Genomic DNA, 26,617 nt, shown 5'->3' on the forward strand with positions numbered 1-26,617 from the left:
CTTTCTTTCTTTCTTTCTTTCTTTCTTTCTTTCTTTCTTTCTTTCTTTCTTTCTTTCTTTCTTTCTTTCTTTCTTTCTTTCTTAACTGGAGTTAAGTGACTTGCCCAGGGCCACACAACTAGTAAGTATCTGAGGCTGGATTTGAACTCAGGTCCTCCTGACTCTAAGACCAGCGCTCTATCCACTGTGCCACATAGCTGCCCCTAAGACCAATATTTCTTGAAAAAGACTGCCCCTTCAGATACTTTAGGACCCCTATATATTTCTTTTCTCCAGGGTAAATATCTCCATTGCTTTCAGTGGTTCTTTATATATGTCATGGTTTCAAGTCCCCTCACCATCCTATCAATCATCTTTCTCTGGACACACTCTAACTTGTCAAAGTCCATCCTAAAATACGACGCTGAGAACCAAATACAGTACTCTAAGAATGCATGGTCTGACCAGGTCAGAAGATGGTAGCACTGAGTTGAATACACCCAGACTTCTCAGTGCAGCCTAGGGGTACATTTCCTTTCTCAGCTGCCACATCACATGGTTGACTCATATTGAGTTTGCCATTCTCTGAAACTTAAATTGAAGCAGATTTACCAGCCCCTGGGCATTATGGGGAATACAGTAATGAATACAACACCATCCCTACCCTCAGGAAAATCACCTTCAAGTTATGGAGTAAGACGTGGCTAAAATTCAAGGCATGATATGAAAGCCATAGTAGCAGTATAGATGTAACATGTTGGAGCTTCAAAAGTGAGAGTGCATCTAGGTAGAATGATCAGGGGTGAAGCAGGGCATTTGAGACTGATACAGTACATGAAGAAAAGCCATGAGTATAGTACTGATTACACTGTAGGAGCTCCAGCATTATTCAGTTTACCGAGTTCATGATATTTTTGTTTCCACCTTTTGTATGATAGGCTTTATATAATAGTGATAAGATCTAAAACTAGGAATCAGAGAGATCAACTAGTCCAGGGATTTTTTACCTGGGGGTCTGTGAACTTTTTTTTTTTAGATAACTGTATTTCCCTATAATTCGTTCCCCTTGTAATTCTATGTATTTTATTTTATGCATTTGGAAACGTTATTCAGAGAAGGTGTTCATAGATTTCACCTGTCTGTCAAAAGGATTCAGGACCCAAAAAAGCTTGAGGACCCCTACATTAGTGCAAACCCCACCCATTTTCCAAAGGCGTAAACCTGGAACCCTCAGAGCAGGCAAGTCAGCTTAGCTGAAACAGGAAAGAACCCTGAGAAGGAGACAGGAGGCAACATATGGCCAGTGAGTGAAATCACAACCACCTCCCCTCAAACCCCAATAGACATCGCCCGCAACCCTGAAGCCATGAGCTTTGAAAATAGCAATGCCTCCCTCACCCACGCCATCAACCCTGCTTAAAACCTTTCCCTTCTCCCCATAGACATCACTGAGGGGACAGTCACTGTGGAGATGATTCCTCACCATCAACAACAACTACTGATCAACCACTACCAAAGGCCCATAAGTCTGAGAGTCTTTGGAGTGGCAGTTCCACCCTGACTACTTAGTCTGTTTCCAGTCCAGCCACCATAGTCATCATCTGAGGAAGCAGCTCCTGGGGAAAAGGGGCCAGCTGTCTCTACCAACTGCTGACCAGCTGCCACCTTGGGGCAGACAACCCAACCTAGCTGAAACATCAAGGCACCCTAAGAGAGACAGGAAGTGGCATTTGTCAGGCAGATCAACCACCACCACTTCTTCAGTCCTCACCTCCCTAAAGCCCTAAATGAAGATAGCCCAGGATGAGGACCCTAAACCCAAAAATCTTGGCAATGGCACTAGTTCTAGCCCAGCCCCCACAGCCATCATCTGGGGAAACAACCTCCATGGAGATGCTGCCAGGCAACTACTTCTGTGGGTGCTGTAGCCACAGCTACTGAAAATTCTTGCCGACAAAGCTCTTAGTACTGTCAAATGGTTCAGCATAAGAAACCGATAGGATTTTATCAGTGAAAATGATAGTATAGAAGTGGTATTACCATCTGCTTTGCCACTGTACCCCTGGAACCATGGAACCTTTTCCATCTGACTTGCATCTGACCCCTTCCATAGTTAGAATCCTCATTAGAATGTGAGCTCCTTGAAAGCAGGGACTGTCTTGATTTTCTAATTGTATTACCAAGACTTAGCACAGTGCTTTGAACATAATAAATGCTTTTTCATTCATTCATTCATTCGTTTGTTCCTTCAATCATTCATTCATTCATTCATAAGGAAATGAAATCCCCGAGTTAGTCAACAGGCATTTATTAAGGATTTACTGTGCTAAGCATTGGGGATACAAAGAAGGACAAAACCAGGCTCTTACTCTCAAGAAGCTCACCTTCTAATGGTGTAGGGAATGTGCAAAGGAAAAAAACTGTCTGTGGAAGGTACATACAGTGTAAATAGAAGGTCTTTGCAAAGGAAGGCACTAGCATGGTAGGAGGCTGGGGGACTTGGAGAGACCTCCTTATAGAAATTGATATTCAAGCTGAGTCATGAAGCAGTCTAAAGACAAAGGTGAGGAGGAAGTATTCCAGGCATGGGCAACAGAAGTATGAAGTAAGGAGATGGGGGAATCATGTTCAAGGAATAGAAAGAAGGTCTAGGTCATTGGATCCTAGAGTATGTAGAAGGGAGTAAAGAGTGAAGAGATAGTAAATGTAGGAAGGGTTCCATTGTGGAGGCTTTAAAAGTTAGAGTATTTCATATTTGATCTTAGAGGTGATATGGAGCCACTGGAGTTTGTCAAGTAGTGCAATGAAATGATCAGACCTGTACTTTAGGAAAATCACCTTGTCAACTAAGTGGAAGATGGATTAGAGCCTGGAGGCAGGGAGAGCACACAGCATTACAATAGTCTAGGTGTGAGCAGAAGAGGGCCTATAAAAGGATGGCACCTCTGTGAGTAAGGAGAAAGGAACACATATGAGAGATGTGCAAGTAGAAAAAGGTAGACAAGACTTGGCCACAAGATTGGTCATGCGGGGCAAGTTCTGGTGAGGAACCTAGGTGATACCTAGGTTTCAAGCCTAGGTGACTAGGAGGTGTGGTGCCTTTAACAGTAATAGGGAAATTAGGGAGAGGGGAAGGTTTAGAGGGAAAGGCAATGAGTTCTCTTTGGGGCACATCGACTTTGAGACATCTGTGGAACATTAAAGTTAAAGATGTCCAACAGAAAGTTAGTTGGTGATATGAGACTGGAGCTCAGGAGAGAGCTTAGGGCTGGATCTATAGATTTGGGAATCATGAGATGTTAGTTGAATCAATGGAAGCTGATGAAATCACCAAGCAAGAATAACATAAGGGAAAAAGAGAAGGGGACCCAAGATAGAGCCGTGGGGGAATCCTACTAATGGTGGGTGTGATCTAGATAAAGATTCAACAAAGGAGACTAAGAAGGAGGAGATTAGACAGGTATGAGAAGAGCATGGCATCACAAAAACCTAAAGAGGAGAGAGTATCCAGGAGAAGAGGTTGCAGAGAGATCAAGGAGAATCAGGATTGAGAGGAGAAATGACTTGCCTGTGGTCACAGGTACTTGTAGAAGCTGGATTCAAACTCAGGGCCTTTCAATACTCTTTACATTGGACCATGATCTTTTATGCACTGGGAGAAGATGTTTAGGAACAGAGCCTAAAATCAGTATGTTAAAATGTTTTGTTTTTTTTTTAAAAGAGCCACTGGGGGCAGCTAGGTGGTGCAGTGGGTAGAGCACCAGCTCTGGAGTCAGCAGGACCTAGTTCAAATCCAGCCTCAGACACCTGACACTCACCCCTACCCTTGTTAAATAAGGGGATTTTATTAGATGAGGTTGAAGGTCCCTTCTAGCTGTAAAATACTATAATGCAATGATTCTGTGTACCTCCTGCTTCTTCTCATTAGCCTAGTGATGGAGAGTCAACTGTGAAAGTAGAATGCAAAGCACTTGAAGAGCCCGAATCTAAACAGTTTGTTTCTATAATCTTATGCTTTCTTCAATCTGGGACGCTAATGGGAAATAGATGGAAGAACATTAATCTCCCAAGGTAGAAGAAAATCCACTCAACTTATTATTTTCCAGTGGTTGTGCACCTTGCTTTGCACTCTAACTAATCTGGTACTTTCCTCTCTGTAAACACATGTTGTTTGGGGGGAAAGGAGGCTGCACAGCCCTGGCTTCTTAACATTCTGGCTAAGAAAAGAACCTGACAAATGAATTTTTAAGGCAAATTGATCTGTGCATTCAGGGCAGTGATTTAGTTTCCAGCAAGGATGAGTGGATTATAAAATGAACAACTAAGCTCTCAGCACTGGGCAAGTCTCAGACGAATGGTAGACCATTGGTGTAAAAGCATGGAATTCTGGGTAGGGCCGCTCCAAAGGATGTTTAACACAGATTTGAATGGTAGAGGGGAGGCTTCTGCTCCAGACTACAGACTCAAACTGTCCCGGGAGGTCCTGCCTTTAAATTAGCAAGTATTTTTTTTTCCTACCCACTCCCTTCACATTGGAGAAAACAAAAATGAAATCTTTGTAACAAATGTTCATAGTCAAGCAAAACAAATTCCCAAATTGATCATATTCAAATGTATCTCTCATGCTTCACCTTGAGCCCATTATCTCTGTCAGCACACTGGCACCATGCTTCATCATCAGGCCTTTGGAAAAATGTTTGGGCATTGCATTTATCAGAGTTATTAAGGCTTTCAAAGTGGAAGAACTGGCACTTCTCTACAGTTTTAGGACTTCCAAAAAATGCTCTTCACAGCAGGCCTGTGAAGTGCCTGTGAGGTACTTGTACTTGTGGGTACAAGTACAATGAGCCTATGATTTAGATCCCAAACTGTAGGATCCTCATACAAGCCTGTAAGTTTTCAAAGCCCACCAGTAATAACACATTTCTATTTTACAATTTAAAAATCATGTCAGGGTCAGTATGGTTTGATTATGATTATTATTGTCATTAATAGTAACGATGGTGATAATAATGGCTAGCAAAGGAATTTGCAGGGAAAAGAGGACCCAGGACAAAGCCTTGAGGTAAATGATGATCCAGCAAAGGAGACTAAAATAGAGAAGTCAGAGTGAGAACCAGGAGAAAGCGGTGTCATGAAAACCCCAGGGGGAGAGAATATCCAGGAGAAGAAGGTATTCAATAGTTTGAAGTGCTGCAGAGAGGTCAAGAAGGATGAGGAGTGAGAAGAGACCATTAGATTTGACAATCTAATGTCAATTTTTGTCAAATATTGTCATTATGTCAAATAATGTCAAATTATTTTGACATTAGATAAGAGGTAAATGGTAAATAAAAACTTTTTTTTTCTTTTGGAAAAAGGAAAATGGGTAGAATGCATCTGTAATTCTTGTACAAGATATACGTATTGATGGGCTTACTTGATGAACTGCCCTACTATATACATGTCATGATCTAGAAGAATGATAGCTTTTTCATCCACTTTGTTTTTTCTATGTGGATGTTTAGACAAATCTCTTTCTCATTGTTTTGGATTCTTAATGAGCCTTTGTAGTGTTCTGAAAAAACCTGATCATTTAGCAAAAATTTCTTCATACTTCAGAACTTCAGAGCTCTGAAGAGTCGTTCAGAGTTGGTGCTCCCTCTACCAAAACAGATCTCAATCCCACTAAAATTTAGTAAATGCTTTTCAAGAGTTGCTGACAAATTCTTCACCCTGCAGACAACCTGGTAACAAGCCTCTGTGAATTTAGCTGGATAACAAACATGCAGCCCATTTTGAGAGCTATTCGCAAAACCTTCTTACTTCTGTAGGACTTGCCAAAAGTTGTGTTCTATTAGCATAACCCTCAGAACCCCGGATCCTCTTTGTACCACAATGAGACATCAGAGACAGAGATACTATAACTATCCAGTATTGGATTTGTCTTAATTCTCCACTACCTATAGGGTGCACTATTGAGATGTATTAAAATGTGCTGGATGAAAAAGATACCCTGTTCATACATTTCTCAGTGGAAATTGCCTAAGATCTGCCTGAATTCTCTGGTTTTATAATAGATTCATAAATGTTAGAATCAGAAAACACATTAAAGATCATCAATTCTAAGTACCTCTTTTTATAGGTAAGGAAATTGAGAGCCAGAGGAAGGGAGATGACTTGCCCAAGGTCTTCTAACTGATAAGTTTTTCAGAGGTAGAGACTATAACTCAGTTCTCTTATCTCACAAACAAACTTTCTTCCTTTTCATACCATAATGCTTCTGCTACCAGATGTGACCAGCCGAACCAACCGGACAACTGGCATCCCAGGGGATGCTGGGAGCACTGAGTCGAAATTCCCTGAAACTGGGAAATTGTGTTTGTTTAAACAGTGGAGCTGGGACAGGGAGTTAAACACGAATGACTGGTGGAGCAAGAGTAACCCCGGAGACTGACGTGTTGGTAACTGACTCCTTCACAGAAGCAACTACTGCCAACACAGTGGTTCTAGGGCTCAGCCTGCTGTATGTCATCAATGAGCAGCAGCTAGTGTTATTTTTGCCCTAGAGCAGAATGAGGATTGATAAGGATTAGACATTAGACAAAGGAGGAATAAATTGACTGACTGTAGGAAAATGAGAAAGAGTGTAAGAGATTGGCAGGTTCTCTGGCCATATGGTTGTTTGGGCCTGGCCTTTGGGTTGCTGGGTTTTAATATGTAAAATGGGCATTTGGAGTCCAGATGAAAGTGTGTTTGATTCTTATCTAATTGACTTAGATCCCCTTGGGTTTGCCGGGCCACTTTTGTAGCATACTTTGCCAAAATTGCTCAAACTGTATGTTTACATTACATCATTGTGTATACTGTACTGTGCCAAAATGGGGAACAAAGATTCTCCCCTACATACACTATGCATGTGTTCTGTAAATATTTGTCTCTGATTTAGTCTTTCTGTTTATGAGGTTATGACTTGAGGATGGAACAATAAAATCATAACTTGGCATTCAAAGTCCACTACCATCTGGCTTGAATCCCCAGTATTTGACCTGACTTTCTCCAACTTCCTTTCACGTACTCTACACTAGCCAAACTAGACTTTGTGTTCCCTGGATGCACACTCTGTCCTTTCCTATCTCTGACCTTTTGCTTGTGCCATCTCCTTTATATAGAATGGCCTTCCCATGCCACTTCCTTCTCATCTTCTCCTCCTTTGAAATCTTGCCTATTCTTCAAGGTCCAGCTCAAATACTGCCCCTTCCATGTCCCCTTTCCTGATTCTGCAAGGGTTTACCTTGCACTGGCACAGCCTTTGATAATTAGTAATAATAATAATAACATTTATATAGCACTTTCAAGTTCTTAAAGTGTTTTACAAATATTAATTTCATTTCATCCTCACAACCACCCTAGGAGGTGGGTGCTATTATTATCCCCATTTTATAGATGAGGGAACTGAGCCAGACAGAGGTCAAGTGACTGCTTATGGTCACATAGTTAGGTGTCTGTTGAGGTAGGATTTGAACTCAAGTCTTCCTGACTCCAGTTCTAGGATTCTATCCCTTATGCCACCTGGCTGTAGAATTCCTGTTCAGTTATAGGTTGGACCAGATGCATAGGAGGATCTTTCCTGTTATGAGATTCTTGTGAAATAAAAAGTTTAGACAAGACTTAGCCCCTGTCCTCATGGAATGTTCTACATGGAGGCTGTGCACTAGTGTCTGTAACTAGAACATACAATATTACATAAAAAGTACATTAAAGAGGTAGGGGGAGGGGCAGGGCATGGGGAGTGCTATGGAAAGCCCATGGGCAAAATTCATTACTGTCAAGAGGGGGATCAGAGATGACTTCCTTGAGGAGGTAGATCTTGGGTTGGGCCTTAAAGGATGAGTAGCAATTCAGCAGGCAGAAGGAGGGAGGAAAGATATTCTGGGCCTGGAGAGCCCAGAAGGATATGGAGGTAAATGAACACAGTACATGTCCAGGTAGAAGAGAGTAGACCCCTTTGGCAGGAGTATGGAATGTGTGGAGGAGAATAATAAAAGATAAGGCTCGAAAGGGAAGTCCCCAAGCCTTGGGTGCCTTGAACGTTTAGATTTTAGACATTGGGGAATTATTGATAAGTTTCAAGAAAAGGAATGATACAACCAAATCTGTGCAAAAGGAATACTAGCCTTGTAGAAGTTAGAAGGTGAATGAAAATGGTGTCTGGAAGATGTGTTAGGAGGCTGTTAATAATAGTCCAGGTGGGTGGTATCAAAGGCTAGAGGTACTAGAACTGAAGCAATAGGACTAGAGAAAAGGGATGGATTTGGAAGATATTGCTGATGTAATGCTGATCAACTGTGAAAGACTTAGCTACTTTGATCAACATATTGATCCAAGACAATTCCATAGGACCCATGATAAAAAGTGCTATCCACCTCCAGAGAGAGAACTGATGGAGTCTGGTGTAGACTGAAATAGAATTTCATCACTTACTCTATCTTTCTTGCTTTCTTTTTTGCAACATGGCTAATATGGAAATGTTTTTACATGATTTCATATGTATAATTAATATCATTGTTTCCCTTCTCAATGCGTGTTGGGGGGACTGGAAGGCGGGAGAGAATTCGGAACTCAAAAATTTTTTTTAAAAAAGAATGTTAAAAATAAATAATAAACTAATTTTTTTTTTTAAAGAAAGAAAGCTATTGCTGAGATGGACTCTAAAGCTTGGTAACTGGCTAAGTGTAAGGGAGAGGAAAGAGTCTAAAAAAAGAAAAGGTTTTGAATGTATTAGAGGGAAAACTCTCACTTGAATAGTTTGGGAGCCTGAGCCATCCCATCCCAATGTTGAAAGGCAAATCATCTGGATGCTGCAAAAACTGACTATAGGTAGCATTTGATGACTGAACATAGTCCCATGTTTTTCAGGTTTTAAGTTATCTGGGAGGACAGAATGGGAAAGCAAAATAGCAAGCTCCGTCCTGAGGTGCTCCAGGATCTCCGGGAGAACACTGAGTTCACAGACCACGAGCTGCAGGAGTGGTACAAAGGGTTTCTAAAGGACTGTCCCACTGGCCACTTGACTGTCGATGAGTTCAAAAAGATATACGCCAACTTCTTCCCCTACGGCGATGCGTCGAAGTTTGCAGAACACGTCTTCCGCACCTTTGACACAAACAGTGATGGGACGATTGACTTCAGGGAATTCATCATTGCCCTGAGTGTCACCTCTCGGGGGAAGCTGGAACAGAAACTGAAGTGGGCATTTAGCATGTATGACCTTGACGGTAATGGCTATATAAGCCGTGGGGAGATGCTCGAAATTGTACAGGTGAGGACTCGGGACCTCACGTGCTATGCCTGGAAGAGGCATCAGAGATCATCTAATATATATAACCTCTTCACTCTAGAGAGGAAACTGAGGCCCAAAAAGATGACTTATTCACAGTCGCACAGCAATGAATGGCTGAGCTGGGTCGAGACCTCAACGTTCTTCATAAATTCCTTAAGCGTGGGGTTATTTAAACTGACATCAGTTTAGTCTGTTTGCTAAGGGAGATTGAAGGATGTCTTTTCTATTGACATTTTTCCAAATGAGATTTGTATGCACCAGGCCTGGCTTCCACTATGGTATAAGAGAAAGAGGGCTGGCCTTGGGATCAAGGAGTACCAGTTCCAAAGCTTGTTCTATGACACTGGCCAAGTCATTTCACTTTTCAGAGTCTCAGTAATACTTGCAGCCCCTACCTCAATTATTGCAGAGAAAGCACTTTGTAAAGTTTAAAGCGCTTTTAGAAATGTGAGTTATTAAAATATATAAAGTGATTTGCATGTAATAAAGGACTTAGCTGTCATCTTAAAACATTATATAAATACGATGATGATGATGATGGTGATGATGCCTAGAGGCAGAGAGCTGGACTTGCTGACCTCTAAATGTTTCTTCTGCCCTGAGATCTGACAGTCCTAGAGAAACCATGAAGCATTGCTTCCTCCCCACTATGCTCCAAGCCTTATCTGAAACACATGGCCATTCTTTGCTCCCACTTCAGCTGGATTGTATGGTATAAGCACATGAAAATTGGGAAACAAGAATAATAATAGTAGTAATAATAATTATAATAATCCCATGAAGGCTGAGAAGGCTGTGATAACAGCAACAATAACAATAATAACTGCCCTTTATATAGTGCTTTAAATTTTATCAAGCATTTCACACACATCATCTTATTTGTACCACTGAAGAACCCTATGAGATACCTATGACATCTAGTATTATGCCCATTTTACAGGTGAGGAAACTGAGGCTCAGAAAGGTGATGTGACTGGTTCCAAGTTGCTTAGCTAGTAAGGGTCCAAAAAATATATATATATCATTTCATGTTTATGGCTTCCCTAACCCAAGATCTTATAACCTTAGGTTATTTCCCCCTAAGATCTGAGCATGGTGTTGCAGTAAAATTAATGTGGTGTAAAGGGAAGTGCCTGGGCTCAGGTGCCAACTTGACCAGTTCTGTAACATTAAACAAATCTCCATGTCTTACTGAGCCTTTTTTCCTCACTGGTAAAATGGGTATAATAATACTCAAACTTTATCTTCACAACATCCTTATGGAGCTGTGAAGAACAGGTAAAGTAATAGATGTGACCTGTAAAGCATCATATAAGCATAAGTTGTTACCAGGGTTCTGCATGGGCCCCAAGGGCTGCATGGATTGGTTGTGTGGTGGAACAAGCCCTAACATTGAGAAAAACCATTGCCTTTGGACAGGCATTGGCACTCTCTCTGAGGAAATGTGCCAAGTCCTTTTTCACTCATCTCACCCTTGGAATTGGCAAGGAGGTGACTGAGCCCTGGTTAGATGCCTAATACCCTGAAAAAAACAATCTTGGTCCCACAGCAGCCAGTGTGACTGGTCAGAAGGTAGGGAAGGACTAGGGAGGGTTATAAAAATGCAAATGACCCCTAGGAAGAATCATACCTAAACCATCAATTACTCAGTAAGTATTAGAGTACCTATACTATGTGTAAGTCACCACATGGGATACCAAGCTATCACCAACTCCTGCTGATTTAGTAATCTCTTAACTCCTTAGCAGGGATAAATGGTCAGGTAGCTTACAGCAAGAATGAGGAGCTGTTATTAGACACTGAGACACCAGGAAGAAGAGAAGGAATTAAAACATGAGAAAAGACCTTAGCTATCATAATCCATTCTTCCCATTTTATAGAGAAGGAAACTAAAACCCAGACATGATTAGTGACTTGCCCAAAATCACTCAGCTAGTTAATGGCAGAGCTAGGAAAGTGCATAAGACAAAATTCACTAACTTCCCAGTTTTCTTTAGGACTGATCCTGACTGTCTTACCCCAGGTCCTATTAATGACATGCCACCTACAGCTCACATGCTATAGATTGTCCACACTTTCTTTGAGAGGAGGAGGAGAAGTAATGACAAGAGTTGTAACTGATATTTACATATTGCTCTACAATTAACAAAAGTTTCTAGATTACGACAGTAATACAATTAAATTTAGAAATCTTAACTTCTGGGTTCCAGATGAAATCTAGTTCCCATCATGGACTCATCTCTCTTCTATTCAAGGAAAGGATTGAGATGAGAGACCTGACCTATTGCAACCTATTCAGAGCCAAGAAGATCATGGGGGAAAGATGCATGGAACCCAGTGGGCTCCCACTTCCCTGTGTATCTCCAGGGCAGGCAAGGATGGGGAGGTATCACCATTGTGAAAGGGCATTTTCATACCCTTCAGGATAGATCAGTGGCTAACCTGATCTACCACTTCCTCAACTAGATTGAGTTTAACATGTGGAGAGCCAATTATGGGCCTCTTTATTTTAAGGTATATGCTTCAGTTGCCACCTATCTGGTTCTTGCATGTAAGCATAAGATGGGAAATAGAAGCCCTATTTTCTGTGAGCTCATTTGTATGTTATAGCCTAGCTTATATGTAAAAGCTGACCCATTTTCAGATGGACACTGTCAGCAAAAGACTTAGTTGTCCACTACCAACTATTGAGTTTTTTGGCTCTGACTCTTGGTGAGTAAAAAAACTAGGATTTGCTCAAGTGGGACTTAATTCAGCTACTTTCCACTGTTCTGTCAGCATCAAAATCCCAGGACCTAAAAATCTGATCAGTATCTTTTAATGGTTTTCAGTGTGCCATGTTTATCATGAGGTACATAATTATAAATGGCTATGACTCTTCTTTTATAAAAGAAAAATTATTAAGTCCTGACTATGTGCACAGCTCTGTGCTAAGCACTGGTAGAGAATACTAAGTTAGATAAGACATCATCCTTGCCCATATGGAGCTTATGGTCTATTTACAGGGCCACAGGTCACTCTTGATGGTGGATATGGTACATAAAGATAGCTAAATACACAGTATTACTGGACAAATACATGGAGTAGATACAAAACCAAGTGCTGTGTGAGGTTACAAGGGAAAGTGGTTATAAACCTTAGATATGACTCTCAGAAGGATTCCAGAGACTCAAATGTGCTTGTACTTCGCTATGAAAGCCCTAATGATTCTGGCCCCATTCCTCATATGGTGAGTCCTGTCCATGGTCTCAGCTAGCTGGCAACTAACTAATCCCTGCTGTGGTGTTAGTGACCTGATTGGAAAGGCTTTAGTTAATGATGACCTGAGGCCCTGGCAGCAGCTATTCATACCAGAGACCCTAATATCTGTCCAATGATTAGTATGTTGGGGAAATTTCTCAGTCATAGAGTTTTGCTTCCCGGTCTTTCCTTTCACCATGTATCATCAGAGTGGTGTGGGTTGGAGGGAGAAATGGCAGGGCTTAGCTAGCTTTTCCTTTTTTTTCAATCTGGGGAAGGCTGCATGAGGACCCCAACTCATATACCCATGTACTGTGTTTGCAAACTGGGTAATGAGCTTAAATCTTTGCTCCTCCTTCTGGAGCTTCCCAGAGTCTTTTAAAAACTCTTTCTTCCTTGTACTCCTCCAGGCCATATACAAAATGGTATCGTCAGTAATGAAAATGCCTGAAGATGAGTCCACTCCTGAGAAGCGTACAGACAAAATTTTCCGGCAGATGGACACAAACAATGACGGTAGGCTATGGGTTAGTCTCTCTGCTTGGTGTTGTTAGAAACCAAAATGCATTCGTCCACACCACTGATTTCTCTCACCCCTCTCCACCCCTCCCCCAATTCTCCAGCCTAAAGTCAAATCCCTTGAGTGGGATCCAGGGGTGGGAGGTTTCAGTAATTGAATCATCTACAGGCAGCAGAAAAACATACAGTAATGGAAGAAAAAGTCACCTTTGGGGCTTGTTAAAAACACCTTTTCCTATGCTCAGTTGAAATCTGGGTAACTTAGTGATTTTCTGCAGAAAGCTGTCCCCTGCAGCCATCTCTGCTTGTTTTCCCATCTTCGGATCATGTTGACTGGGCACCACTATTCCCCAATAAACATCTTCGGTCATCCAGCCCCGCTCTAAAAACACATGGCTTGCTCTGCACCATGTGGATTGGAACAATGTGTTCCACATTCTAATTTATCCTCTGGGGCTGAGAACTTCCTTCTTAGAACTCAAAGGAGTTGGCCCTCCCTGTGAGCTTAGAAAGACTGAGAGAAGGGGATCCAGAGGATCTTGAGCAGTAGCAACTCCTTCCTCCTTCCATGCTACCAGGTGCCCCTTCTTTATAAGGGACAAGAAGGAGGCCCTTATTTATTTCAGAGTCTGAGACCTAGGAGAGACCTCAGGTCACTTACTCCAACCTGTTGCTGAGCAAAAATCACCTCTATGCCATCCTAATAAGCAGCCATTCAGCTTCTGTTTGTAGAACTCCAGGGATTGAGAATTGCAAAGGATTGTGGTCTTTGAGCTGGACAGGGCCTTAGAATCATCTAGCACAGGGGATCTTAATCTGATGTTCATGAACTTGTTTTTTAAAAACACTTTGATGGTTATATTTCAACATAATTGGTTTTCTTTGTAATCCTTTATTTTATTTTGTTCATTTTAAACCATTATTCTGAGAAGGGGGCCCAGGAACTCCACCAGACTGATATAAGGGTCCATGATACACAAAAATGATTAAGAACCCTTGCTCTAGTCTTACTGCACCTGCCATTTTACAAATGAGGAAACTGAGTGATTCATCCAATGTTCCATAGGTAGTAAGTAAACAAGCTGGGATTTGAATACAAGTCTTCTGACTCCAAATCAATATCCATATCACTGCTTCCTACTTTCCTAGCCTGGGGCAATGGATAGAGCACCAGGCCTGGGGTCAGGAAGATTCATCTTCCTGAAGTTAAATCTGGCCTCAGATAGTAACTAGCTATGTGACCCTGGGCAAGTCACTTAACCCTGTTTGCCTCCGTTTCCTCATCCGTAAAAAGAGCTGGAGAAGGAAATGACAAACCATACCAGTATCTTTACCAAGAAAACCCCAAATGGAGAGTCAGACATGCTGAAAAATGACTAAACAACAACTTCCCAACTCAGGTCGTTCCATTTGGGGACAGTTTATGTAAAGAAATTACTTTCTTGATCCTGACCTGTAGCTATTGAGATGATATGGGGTTAAAAACCCCTTATTCTATGGAGTTAACAAAAATAAAAACAACAATCCACCTATGTCCCATTAAAGAAAACTCCAAGGTCTAATAGTGGTTCTTTAATTCTGAAGAGCATCCCAAAGAGATGTTCTGCAGAACCTTGGATAAGTCGTTACCTCTCTGCACTCTTCATTTCCTCACCTGAAAAATGAGAGTGTTATACCAGACATCCTCTAAGGCCCTTTCGATTAACCACTGATATTCATTAAGTGCCACTGAACTAAATGCTGAGGGAAAGGAGATGTTTTAGATTATGTGATGTTAGAGTTTGGGAAAGACCTTGGTGGTCATCTAGTACAACCTTCTCATTTTAGAGATGGGAAAACCAACGTCCAGAGAAAGGAAGTGTCTTCAAACCCAGATCCTCCGTCTCCAAATCCAATGTTGTTTTGTTACAGTCCTTGGCCTCTGTACTTTGAGCCTAGGAGGTCCGGAGCTAAGGCATAAACACAAAATAATAGTCACGTAACTGGATTACATGATAAATGGAGGAAGGAGGAAGAAAGGGAATAAGTATATATCACCAGGCACTATGCTTAGCACTTTTTTGAATATTATCTCATTTGACCCTCACAGCAACCTTGCAAGGAAGGTTCTGTTATAATCCTCATTTTACAGTTGAGAAAACTGAGGCAAACAGAGGTTAAATGACTTCCCCATGGTCACACAACTAGTAAGTCTCTGCAGTTAGATTTAAACTCCAGTCTTACTGATTCCAGGCCGGGCACTCTATCCACTGGGCCACCAGCTGCCTCATGATAAATTCGATAGAGAGCTACAAAACAAAGGGTCATAGGAGGTCTGAGAGGGAAAGTCATTTCAATGGGGGAAGGGGTATTGACTCTGACATCCTAGGATTCCCTAACTGTAATTTAAAATAATGGGAAGTGGTGACTAAGGTAATTTGAGTATGTGCTAGTAGAAAGAGGCCTGTCTTGTTGTTTGTAAAATCAGGCATTCAGTGTACCCAGCCCTCCCCCTTTTAAGCCCATTCCTGGAAAACAAATGTCTCTGTCCCGGGTCACCAGTTGGTTGGTGTTACCAATGGCCCACAGAGTTTATGTGCTCCAACCCCAGTACATTTACCACATCAGGGAGAGTCAGACCTGCTTTTCAACCACCCACTCTTTTCATACCCTCCTGGGAAGACAACAGGGCCATTGACTGCACTGAAGCCTTCTTAAATATTTAACCAAATCTTTGAGTCTTGTTTACAAGGGCCACTTGGGTTGGGCAGCGCCCAGACCCCCAGGGCATGAGATTTTGTCATCATCTGTCATAATCACTGGCATACCAGGAAGCATCCAGGCACAATAGGCTAAGCAGACAGCTAAAGAGATAGGCAGGAAACTCGGTCACTGGATTCCAATGCCATCTCTGACCCTCAAGTGACATCACGCCTACATATGAGTGTCTAATTACTGACCGGGACAATAACACTAGTGACAGAGGGGAGGAATGGAAAGCCCATAATAACACTTAATTGCCAAGTGAAAGGAAAAGAAGCTATGTGCTTCTCTTTAGATGGGATACATGACAATCACATAAACACAGGGCCTGAGATAGGCCTATTCCTCCCGTCTTCACACTCATATAGCGTGAGGGGAGCAGAGGTTGAATCAGGCAAATTTTCCTCCCTTCACAAATAAATTTCTGGCAGAGGAAATGGTTATTGTTAGTTTAGTCTGGAGATGAGGAGAAGGGATGGGAGAGAGGCAGTGCTTGAGGATGGTATTGTAGGAATACCATTGGCCTATGTTTCTAATCCCAGATTTCATCCCAGATTCACTAGTGCTGTGACCATAGAGGAATCATTTGTCTTCTGTGGGCCTTAGTTTCTCCATCTGGAAAATGGGGGTAGGGGGGGAGAGATGATTCATTAATCTCAGAGGTTCCTGCTAGTTCTGACATTTTAAACTAGTTTACATCTTTCCCTCTGGACAGTCTGACTCTTGAGTATGCTAGAGCAGCAGAAGATTTGGACTTGGAAGTGGAGGAGTTGGGCTTAAATCTCAGATCTGTTTCCTGCCTGAGTGACCTTGAGCACACGAAGGAATCAATAGTAAATAGACTTACCCCAAGACAAGGGATTTAAAGCACTTTGCAAGCCTTAAAATGCTAAGGAAAAAAATGTCAATTATTTTTACTTCTACTACTGGGTGATCTTTCAGACCTTTTTCAGCTATAAATTCTAGATCTTCTAAGTGTCCCTAGGTAGCCAGGCTGGTTCCTGTGCTTACCAGGTACAGAATAATAAATGAAGAAGATTTTACTCTAAAAGATTAGATTTAAGGGGAGGATTTCCCAACTTAACGGACTACTAGACAATGGAATATATCACCCAAAGAAGTTGAGTCTTTTCCTCCCTGAATGTGATGATGGTGATGATGGTGATGATGGTGATGATGATAATGACAATGATGGTGACATCTTACATTTATATAGCAATCTACAATTACATAGCACTTTAACTGAATTATTTCAGGAGTCAGCTTTAAACAGTTCTCAGAGGAGTGCCATATTTGAAGTCAGAGCACTTGACTTTAAAATCTCAATTCTGCTGTTTAATAATAGCTAGCATTTACTTAGCTCTTTAAGTTTTACAACGTACCTTATAAATGTTTTCTCATTTTATCCTCACAGTATCCCTGAGCAGTAGATGCTATTATCATTCCCATTTTATAAATAAGGAAATTGAGGCAGAGGTCATGTGACACACCCAGTCTCTGAAGCAGGATTTGAACTCAGGCCTTCCTGACGAGATTCAGATGCTTCAGTTGTGTCTGACTCTTCATGACCCCATGTGGGGTTTTCTTGGCAGAGATACCAAAGTGGTTTGCCAATTCTTCTCCAGCTCATTTTACAGATGAGGAAACTGAGGCAAATAGGGTTAAGTGACTTGCCCAGGGTCACACAGCTTGTAAGTGTCTGAAACCAGATTTGACCTCAGGAAAATGAGTTTTCCTGACCCCAGGCCTGGTGCTCTATCCACTGTGCCACCTAGATGCAACCTTGGGCAAATCACTTGAATGTCTCTGAGCCTCATCACAGTTGCCTCATGCACAAAATAAGGGAGTAGGGGATGGGGTGAGGGGTGGAACAGAAGTTAGACTAGATCAATGGTGTCCGACTCAGCCTCTAGGGCTGCACATTGATTCAGAAAACCACAAATTAACATTATCTATGTTGCATCATATTTTTATTTTTTCTGCTAAATATTTCCCAATTACATTTTAATCTGGTTTAACATGAGTTTAACACCTCTAGACTAGGGCATCTCTAATGATTGCTTCTCACACTAAATCATAGAATCAGAGCTGGAAAAGACCTTGAGAGGTCATCAAGCCCAACCCTTTTATTTTATAGAGTCTTAGAGAGGTTAAGCAGCTTGCCCAAGGCCGCATAGGTAAGAAATATCAGAGATGGTAAATGAACCGAGGTCCTATGATTCTGGGCCCATTCCCTCTTTCCACTATGCCATGCTAACTCCCACTGAAATTTAAACTATTTAATTTAATTTATAAAACTCTGTCCCACTTTTTTCTCTTTCTTTCTCACCCAGCTGTGCTGCAATGTTTCCCATCTGTTCATAACTCTCTTGAGAGAGTTGCCTGGGCCATGACTTGTTCAGGATCACATAGCCAGGATTTCTCAGAGGTGGCCCTTGAACTCAGGCTAAGACTCAAAGTTGTAGCTGCTGATCTGCATTTGTAGAGGGCATCCTCTCTAATAGTTTCCTACACCAATGAAATCATAAGTCCTCCAAAATAACTAACTCCCCATATTTATATAGAATTTTCAGTGCACTTTCCCATACATGAGATCCTCTCTAAAGTACCATGAGATGCATTGTTTTCCATAGTTTACAAACATATTTAACCAAATATTATTATACTCATTTTATAGTCAAGGAGGGTGAAGCCCCAAAAGGTTGAGTGGTCTGCCCAAGGTCACAAGGCTAGGTCTTAAACCTAGTCCTGACAGTTAGTCCTATATTCTTTCCATTAGACTCTGGGGTGTTGTGAGGCTAAAATAAGATAATGGAGGTAAAGTGCTTTGCGAGCCTGCTATATAAATATCAGTTGTTATTGTTGTTGTTATTATTATTATTGTCATTGTTTTTATAATAATTATTATTAGCTTACATTCACCAGGCCTCCAGTCTGGTGATGATTTCATTACATGAGCCTTCCATTGCACTTCCACTGAACTCAAGTAAAGTTCATAGAGTAATACAAGGGTGTGCTGGTTAATATTTAACAACCAGGATCTCCCAGGGCAAAAAAAAAGAGTAGATGTACACACTTTGAACTTTAATCTACATTATGAACGCTTTCTTAAATCTTCACAACAAAATGATCAAGCCCTGTTTTTTAGTGATTGCTGATTTCTGAGGCTAAATGCTGACACTGAAAATTTAATAATTGAAAACCTGTTAGAGCTGGCTCCAGCACGCCCCTGACTAAACTTTATTCCTTTCTACTTTCTCTTTAAACTGGAAGTATGGTATCCTTCTTACCATGGGAACCCTCAGCCAGTGAAGGATTCTTTGATTTAAAGAGCTCTTTTCTTCACTGAAAAGTATTCTTTTTCACTTAGTCATTCTAAGTAACTTAGTGGCTTCGTAGCTGAAAGCAGCTAAGAAAGTGAGGACCACTGTATCCAGAACCTGTTATTGGGAGTCTAGGAGATGCACTTGGAATCAAAGTGACCTGGGTTTGAATCTCAGCTCTCATATTTTGTAATTCTATAATCACTCTGTCAGTCAAGAAGTAATCATTAAGAGCTTATTACGTGCCAAGCACTGTGCTATGCACTGCAGATACAAGGAAAAGCTTAAAAAGTCCCTGCCCACAAGTGGACAGAGCACTAGCCCTGGAGTCAGGGGGACCTGAGTTTAAATACGGCTTCAGATACTTACTAGCTAGCTGTGTGACCCCGGGAAAGTCACTTTATCCAGATTGCCTCCCATAGGGTAAAAAAAAAGAGTGCCTGTCCTCAAGGAGCTCACATTCCAATGGAAGAGACAGCATGCAGACATTACATACAAGAAACAGAGAGAGAAGTGGAAGATATAGATCTATATATGTATGTGTACATAGATATCTCTTATATATCTCTATGTATGTATACTTACATCTTTTATGTATCTCTATGTATGTATATTTATATACATAGAGATATATAGATATATCTATGCACATATGTGTATACATATACATAGAGATATAGCTGTACATGTATACATACCTAGATATACATAGATATATCATGTATACATTTATAGATCTATAGCTGTAGATCTATATATCTGTATAGATATGAGATAGGTATATAGATTTATATAGATATAAAATAAATCTATAGAGAGATATGATAAATGGATAGATCTATAGAGAGATATATGTGTATGTTTATATACACATATGTAGATCTATGGGTATAGATGGAAGGTAATGGAAGGTAATCTCAGAAGGAAGGTAAATCAGCATTAAGGAGAGACCACGAAAGGCTTCTTGAAGACTTAAAAGAAGCCAGAAAGCCAGGAGATGGGGATGAATAGGGCAGGAACTCCAGGTATAGAGGACGGCCAGTAAAAATTCACTGAGTTGAGAGATGGAGTGTCTTGTGTGAGGAACAGCAAGAAAGATGGGAGTAAGGTATAAGAAGACTAGAAAAGTAGACAAGAAGACTGGTCAGGGTATGAAGGGCTTTAAGAACCAAACAGATTTTCTATTTAATCCTGAAGGTGGTGGGGAACCACTGGAGTTTCTTAGTGACTTCCCCTCTCTGAACTGTAATTATCCCAATCTATAAAATGAAGAAGTTGGAATATGTGATCTTGAAGGTGCCTTCCAATTCTTTCATTCTATGATTCTCAGTGGCTCAGTGGTGGAGGCCAGGGCAGGGAAATAGGCGCCTGTCCCAGAGGCAGGAGGTTCACTTTGATATAATAGTTCCAATCAGTGAGAAATTAATTCAGATTGTTCCCCGTCTAAGTACTGCTTTCTCCAGTTTGGGTTGTTGTATGTTTAGGGTTTATGCTTTTGTTTTTGTTTTTTTTTAAAGTTACTAGTATCTTGAAATTTTGGGAAATAAAGCAGATTCTTACAACGATTCATAAGCTCCTTTAGCATGTGCTGTGGTCACCATATTGAAACTTCATACTGTATACAATGGTACTTCATCATAAAAAATGAAGAACTTAAAAAAAAAATCAAGTCTTTTAAATAGAGAAAGAGAGTATCATATTCTCTATTTCCAGAAAGTCAAAAGATTAGGTTTGAAAAGTGAGCTTATTAGCTTTGGGGAGGATAAGTGCCTTCATTGTAGCAGCATATTTGATCAGAACTTGGTTCCCTGTTTCTCTTTTGTTTGGTTTCTTTTTTTTTCTTTCTTTCTTTTTTTTGGTTGTTCTCTTGTTCCCCTTCAGGCAAGCTGTCACTGGAAGAATTCATTAAAGGTGCCAAGAGTGATCCTTCCATTGTCCGGTTGTTACAGTGCGACCCAAGCAGCGCAAGTCAGTTCTAAACCCACCCACATCTGGACAGTTGCAAAGAGCCACTGGCTTGTCATTCCAGCTTTGCTTACAGAAATGGATGCCTTCTCAAACCATTCCTCTGCTGTTCTCAGATAAGGTCCCTTGGTCCAGTGGTTTCCCTCCATGCATCGGCATGGCCAGCTGCAATTCCCCGATCATCCATGCCAGGGCCAAAGTCCTTGGTCATTCAAATTTATTTTCAGTTTTCCTTCTGTCATCCTGATTCCTTTACAGAGCCCTAATATCACTTAGAGATATATTTCATGCAGACAGCAAGGGGGGCTCAGGCCCCAGGGATGGGAGACATCTCCCTTCACTTGGGGAATTGTATGAATATGTTCTAATAACCATGAGAAGAGCTGAGATAGGACTTTATAAAATAGAACCAAGGTTAGCTAATTTATTTTGCTTTGAAAATGACTGTTTGAAGAGTTGGGAGCTAAAAGCAGACAGAACGAACCCTTTCCTGTGCATGATTTTATTCTTTTTCTTTTTGTTGGGAAAAAGTGGCTTGCACTTATCCGATGATGGTCTTTGCTTTCTTTTAATATATAAATTATATATATATATATGGTGAAGTACAGTTTCATGCTAAGGTCACCTATTTAATGCATCTGATAGCTTTTCCAGCTTTTTCCTCTCTTAGTGGCCTGCGATTAACCCAATGCTAATTGTTTTGTGGTATTTATGCATCTGCAACTTGCCGTCTTTCAGAAGAAATGCATGTTTAGCCTTTACTGTGGCTATTCCACTGTCCAACACCTGAATGCACATATCTGTTCAAGGTTCGTTTTTACTGTTGGTTGGTCCAGCGTGTCCTGTATTAAAATCATAAAATAAAAGGAATGATCTAAAACTTGCATTTTTCCATCAAAATTCCACCCTGGGGCATGTGGCATCCAGTGGTCACCATCCTGTAAGGGGCAGTTACTCTACTCACCCTGCTCTTTGTAAACATTGCTCCCCCATCTTCCTTTGCACTGTCACTGTGTTGATCAATCTTATGCATTCCAGTGTTATTTAATATCTGCCTAATGCCAAGAGTTATTAATTGAAATAAAACAATGACTTTTCTTGTCAGCTCTTTCTCTGTCCAATTTTAATCAGTACAGCAGTTGAGGAGGCAAACTGCTTAGCAGGTCCCGGGGCTGATGTGAACAGGGATAATGCAGGCATGAAAGCCCTCTGTCTGGTGCCTATTTGATGCCTGGAGGTGACCCTGCATTCTTGAAGGCCACAACATTGGAGTCCTACCTCTGGTAGGTTCTACTAAGCTGGAGAGTGAGATCAAGCCAGGTGCTAGATTATGTGTCTGGCATTCAAAGGTCAATCTACTACCTAAGTTTAGAAAGGCTCATCACTAGGTTGGTTGCACAGTGATATATTTTTCAGCCAAGCAATTCTCAAAGATGGAGAAGTTCACTGTGTATCTGTACAGACAGTAGCAGGACTAATGAATTCCCAGATAATTTAAAGTATGCTAGTAAGGTGGTATATCTTGGGGTTTGGGGTGCCCATCCCAAAGTCTTTTCTCTGGTGGAAAATGCATGTCACCTGAAGGCCTTGGCTACCTATCATTGGCCATGTTCTCTGTAGAAAAAATACTCAGCCTTTTGTTGAGTTGGTTATTTTGCTACTAAAAGATCAGATAGTATACTTTGAAATTCAATAGGATCCAGTTAAATTTTGTTGTCTGTTGCATAAAATAATTAAAAAGTATGAATGTGTAGATCCACTCAATAGTGTCCAAGAGGGGAGGACTGAAGAAAAGTATTCTCCCTAAATATAAAATTAGGAATGGCTAACTATGTATGAATGGGGTAAAAACAAATCCTCAGGTTCCTAATGAATTTTATGTGAGGTGTATAGCTTAGTTCAGCTAAACAAAATATGCTATCAGAAAACCTCCTCAGAGGAAGGCCCTGCTGACACATGGCTCCCTCTTGCCACCTGTGGTCTGAAGAGTTTTGAGGAAGAACAGTGCTGATGTCCTAGGCATCCCCTGAGCAGCTCAGAGAGACCCCCAGCTCAGTCAAGTTCCTGAAGGTAAGTGTCAGCTTCACAGCAGTTGGGAAACAAATGGAGAAGTGATGGTATTTCAGAGTGGGAAAGGGTTCTTACCGGGCATCTAGTTTAGCCTCCTCGCTAATGCAAGAATACCCTCTCACAACCTCACTGATGAGCCCTCTAACCTAGGGGTTCTTAACCTGGGGTCTGTGAACTTGTTTCTTAAATATTTTAATAAATGTTACTTCAGCATGATTGGTTTCCTTTCTAATCCTGGGTATTCTAATTTATGAATTCAAAAAACATTATCCTGACTAGGGGTCCATAGGCTTTACCAGATTCCAAAGAGGACCAACATTGCAAAAGGGGTTAAGAGCCCCTCATACAACCTCACCCTGAAGAATCCCAATAGTAGCAGACCCACTCCCTACTCCACTGGGTTCAAATCCCAACTTTGAGACCCACCAGCTATGTGATCTTGAACAAATCACTTTCCTTTTTTGGGCCTCAGTTTTCATCTGCCAAAAGAGAAGTTTGAACTAATTGTTCTCTACAGTCTTTTCGAACTATTAAACTATGAACTTTCATGCCTAGTTCCTCTGACTCCAAATTCAATCATCTTTGGGCTACTCAATGTCAAAGAGCTAAGATCTATGAGAATCACTGGCTTTTCTTAGGACAAAACAAACCCACACTGGAACAGAGAGGGAATAAAAAGAGAGTGGCCAGGGTGGGGTGGGGGAGTAGCATTTGAAATCAGCAAGTATTATTGATTCTAGGAATTCATGTTCTGATAGATTTCCCCAGATGGGAATAGGAGAGGGAGGGAACAAGGGGGATGATACAAGAGGATTCACAGTCTGAAGTCTGCCCTATATACCTATGCTGCTAGGACTCCAGACCCTCCCCTTCCCACCTTGTTCCTGGCTACCCAGATCTTCAACAGACCCTAAACTAGGGATCTAGTTTAAACTAGGGAGACTAGGGGTGGTATCTATCCATGAATTTTTCTGGTCTCTCTTCTCTTTGATGATCTCAAAACAGATGAAATAATTTCAATTAAAGAACAAGGAAAGAAGTATGGAAGCCAAATTAGAGGGTGCCAGCATTACAGGTGGCAGCTAAATATCACAGTGGAGAGAGCATTGGGCCCGAAGTCAAGACTCTTCCTGAGTTTAAATCTGGCCTTAGACATTTGCTAGCTGTGTGACCCTCGGCAAGTCACCTAGCCCTGTTTGCCTCAGTTTCCTCATCTGTCAGAAAGCTAGAGAAAGAAATGGCAAACCACTCCATTATCTTTCCCAAGACTACAAATGGGGTCATGAAGAGTTGGACACAACCAAACAGCAACAACAAAAGCATTATAAACCTCATCTCCAAGTGTACCTGAGGTAGCTACTGGGCTTGTTTAAGTTCCTTAAAAAATTTAAAATAAAAAAAAAAAGGAAATTCTGACAGTTCCCAAATAGGCAGTTTCACCCACCAGGTGGCCTGTTGGCTCTCCCCTCACCATAATCTGCACTTAAATATAATCTACCTTGAACTATCCCTTTATTTTCTGCTTTTACTGCCATTCTCCCCCTTCCCTACTTCTCATCTTTCTATCTCTTCTTCTTTTATTAGTAGGATTATAGGAAACAGAATGGGAAAAGGCCTTAGAGATCAACATCTCCAACACTGCATTTCACAGAGGAGAAATGAATAATCCAAGGCCCACAGAAGGGGCAGGAGCGTTGCCTAAAGTCACTTATGTGGTAGGTAAGTAGCAGAACTGGAATTCATACCCAGTTCCTCTGACTCCCAATTCAACAATCTTCCCGCAACCTGGGCAAAGAACTAAGATCTGTGACAATCACTGACTCTCCTTAAGGCAAAACCCACTCTAGAATAAAGAGGGAATAAAAAGAGAGTGGAGAGTAGCATTTGAAATCTGCAAGCATTCTTGGCTCTAGGAATTCATGTTCTGATAGATTTCCCCAGATAACAGGAGAGGGAGGGAACAAGGGGAATGATACAAGAAGATCCACAGTCTGAAGTCTGCCCTACATACCTATGCTGCTAGGACTCCAGACCCTCCCTTCTCCACCTTGTCCGTGGCTACCTAGCCCTCTTTATAAGTGGGACAAGCTCACTTCTGGCTGCCATTTGCATTGCCCAGCGACACAGTGGCAGAAGCCAAACTCGAACTCAAGACCTCAAACTCCAAATCTAGTACTCTTTCCGTAGTCTATAAAATGAGATTGTGCAAGATGACCTCCAAAGTCTTTTCCCGCTTTCAACGGATATCCTATAATCAATGAGCAAATATTGTTTTGGTCTGAATATAGTCCTCAATTTTCCAGGCCGTCTGGCTCCAGCCTATATTTCCAGACTGATTACTCATCATTCTCCTTGACAAACTGTGTTTTAGACAAATTGGTCTATGGACCCCTTCTCAGAATAAGGTTTTTCAAATAATTGAAGGAAATGCTAAATTTCAGTTCAATGTTAGTGAGTATCAAAATGTAATTTTTTTCCCCATCTAAGTTCTGTCTGTGGACCCCTATGGGGAGAAGAACCCTTGAATTAGGTGCTCAGAGGAGTGAGCAATCGAGGAAAGCTCAAGAAAGGCTTCACAGAGCAGCAAAGTTGGCCCTTGAGGACCAGCTAGGAGAGGAGGGCAGAAGTCACTTCAGGCAGGGGCAACAGAGTGAGGAGCATACCAACATAAAAATGTGTCTAATATTCTCTAGGAACAGTGAGTAAGGCAGTCAGGCTGGAGCCAGAAAGTGGAAAGTCCTAAATTCTGGGAATAGGAGTTCAGACTTGATGATACAGGCAGTGAAGCATTAAGAACAAAGGTGAAAAATGCCAAAATCTTGACTTCATATCCCTGGTGTGGGGAGACCAATAAATCTCTGTATTAAATTCATGATCCCAGAGGTGAGGGTCAGGGGAAATAGAGGAACAAAGAGACTGGCATCACATTCTGCTGACAACAAGGTTGAACTCAATGCAATGCCTTAGGTCATTTAGAGTTATTTGGGCCTAAAGTCAAGAAGACCTGAGTTCAAATCTTGACTTAGATATTTACTAGTAGTGTGACGCTGGGCAAGTCACTTAACCTCTGTTTGCCTCAGTTTCTTGATCTGTAAAATAAGGATAAGAATAGCACCTACTTCCCAGGGTTATGAGGATCACATGAGATAATGATTGTAAGGCACTTAGCAACATGCCTGGCACATAGTAAATGCTATATATATATATATACACACATATATATAGAGAGAGAGAGAGTGTGTGTGTGTATGTATATGTATATAGTAAATGCTATATATGTATATATATAGGTATGTATATGTGTGGATATATATGTATGTGTATATGTATTTATATGTGTGCTATTATACATTATATAAAGCAATATGTAATATATAAAAATATATCTGTATTATTATGACCTGTGACTTTGAAAAAAAAATAACCCTTCCTTTCTCTGAGACCTAATTTCCTTATC

General features: G+C 41.1%; 1 protein-coding gene across 3 annotated transcripts in view; it reads left to right on the plus strand.

The window, feature by feature from the left end:
- Window positions 1–22,194, plus strand: part of HPCAL1 (hippocalcin like 1) — a 196,146-nt gene extending 173,952 nt beyond the window's left edge. For all 3 annotated transcript variants that reach the window (XM_027850579.1, XM_027850578.1, XM_027850580.1), the window contains 3 exons: window positions 8,878–9,280; window positions 12,952–13,057; window positions 21,007–22,194. In XM_027850579.1, the coding sequence (XP_027706380.1) occupies window positions 8,903–9,280; window positions 12,952–13,057; window positions 21,007–21,104 (582 nt within the window). In that variant the 5' untranslated portion in view covers window positions 8,878–8,902 and the 3' untranslated portion in view covers window positions 21,105–22,194. The remainder of the gene's footprint in view (window positions 1–8,877; window positions 9,281–12,951; window positions 13,058–21,006) is intronic.
- The last annotated feature ends 4,423 nt before the right edge of the window (window positions 22,195–26,617 follow it).

This window comes from Vombatus ursinus, unplaced genomic scaffold (assembly GCF_900497805.2).
Source record: "Vombatus ursinus unplaced genomic scaffold, bare-nosed wombat genome assembly UNPS02009062.1, whole genome shotgun sequence".
NCBI lineage: Eukaryota > Metazoa > Chordata > Mammalia > Diprotodontia > Vombatidae > Vombatus > Vombatus ursinus.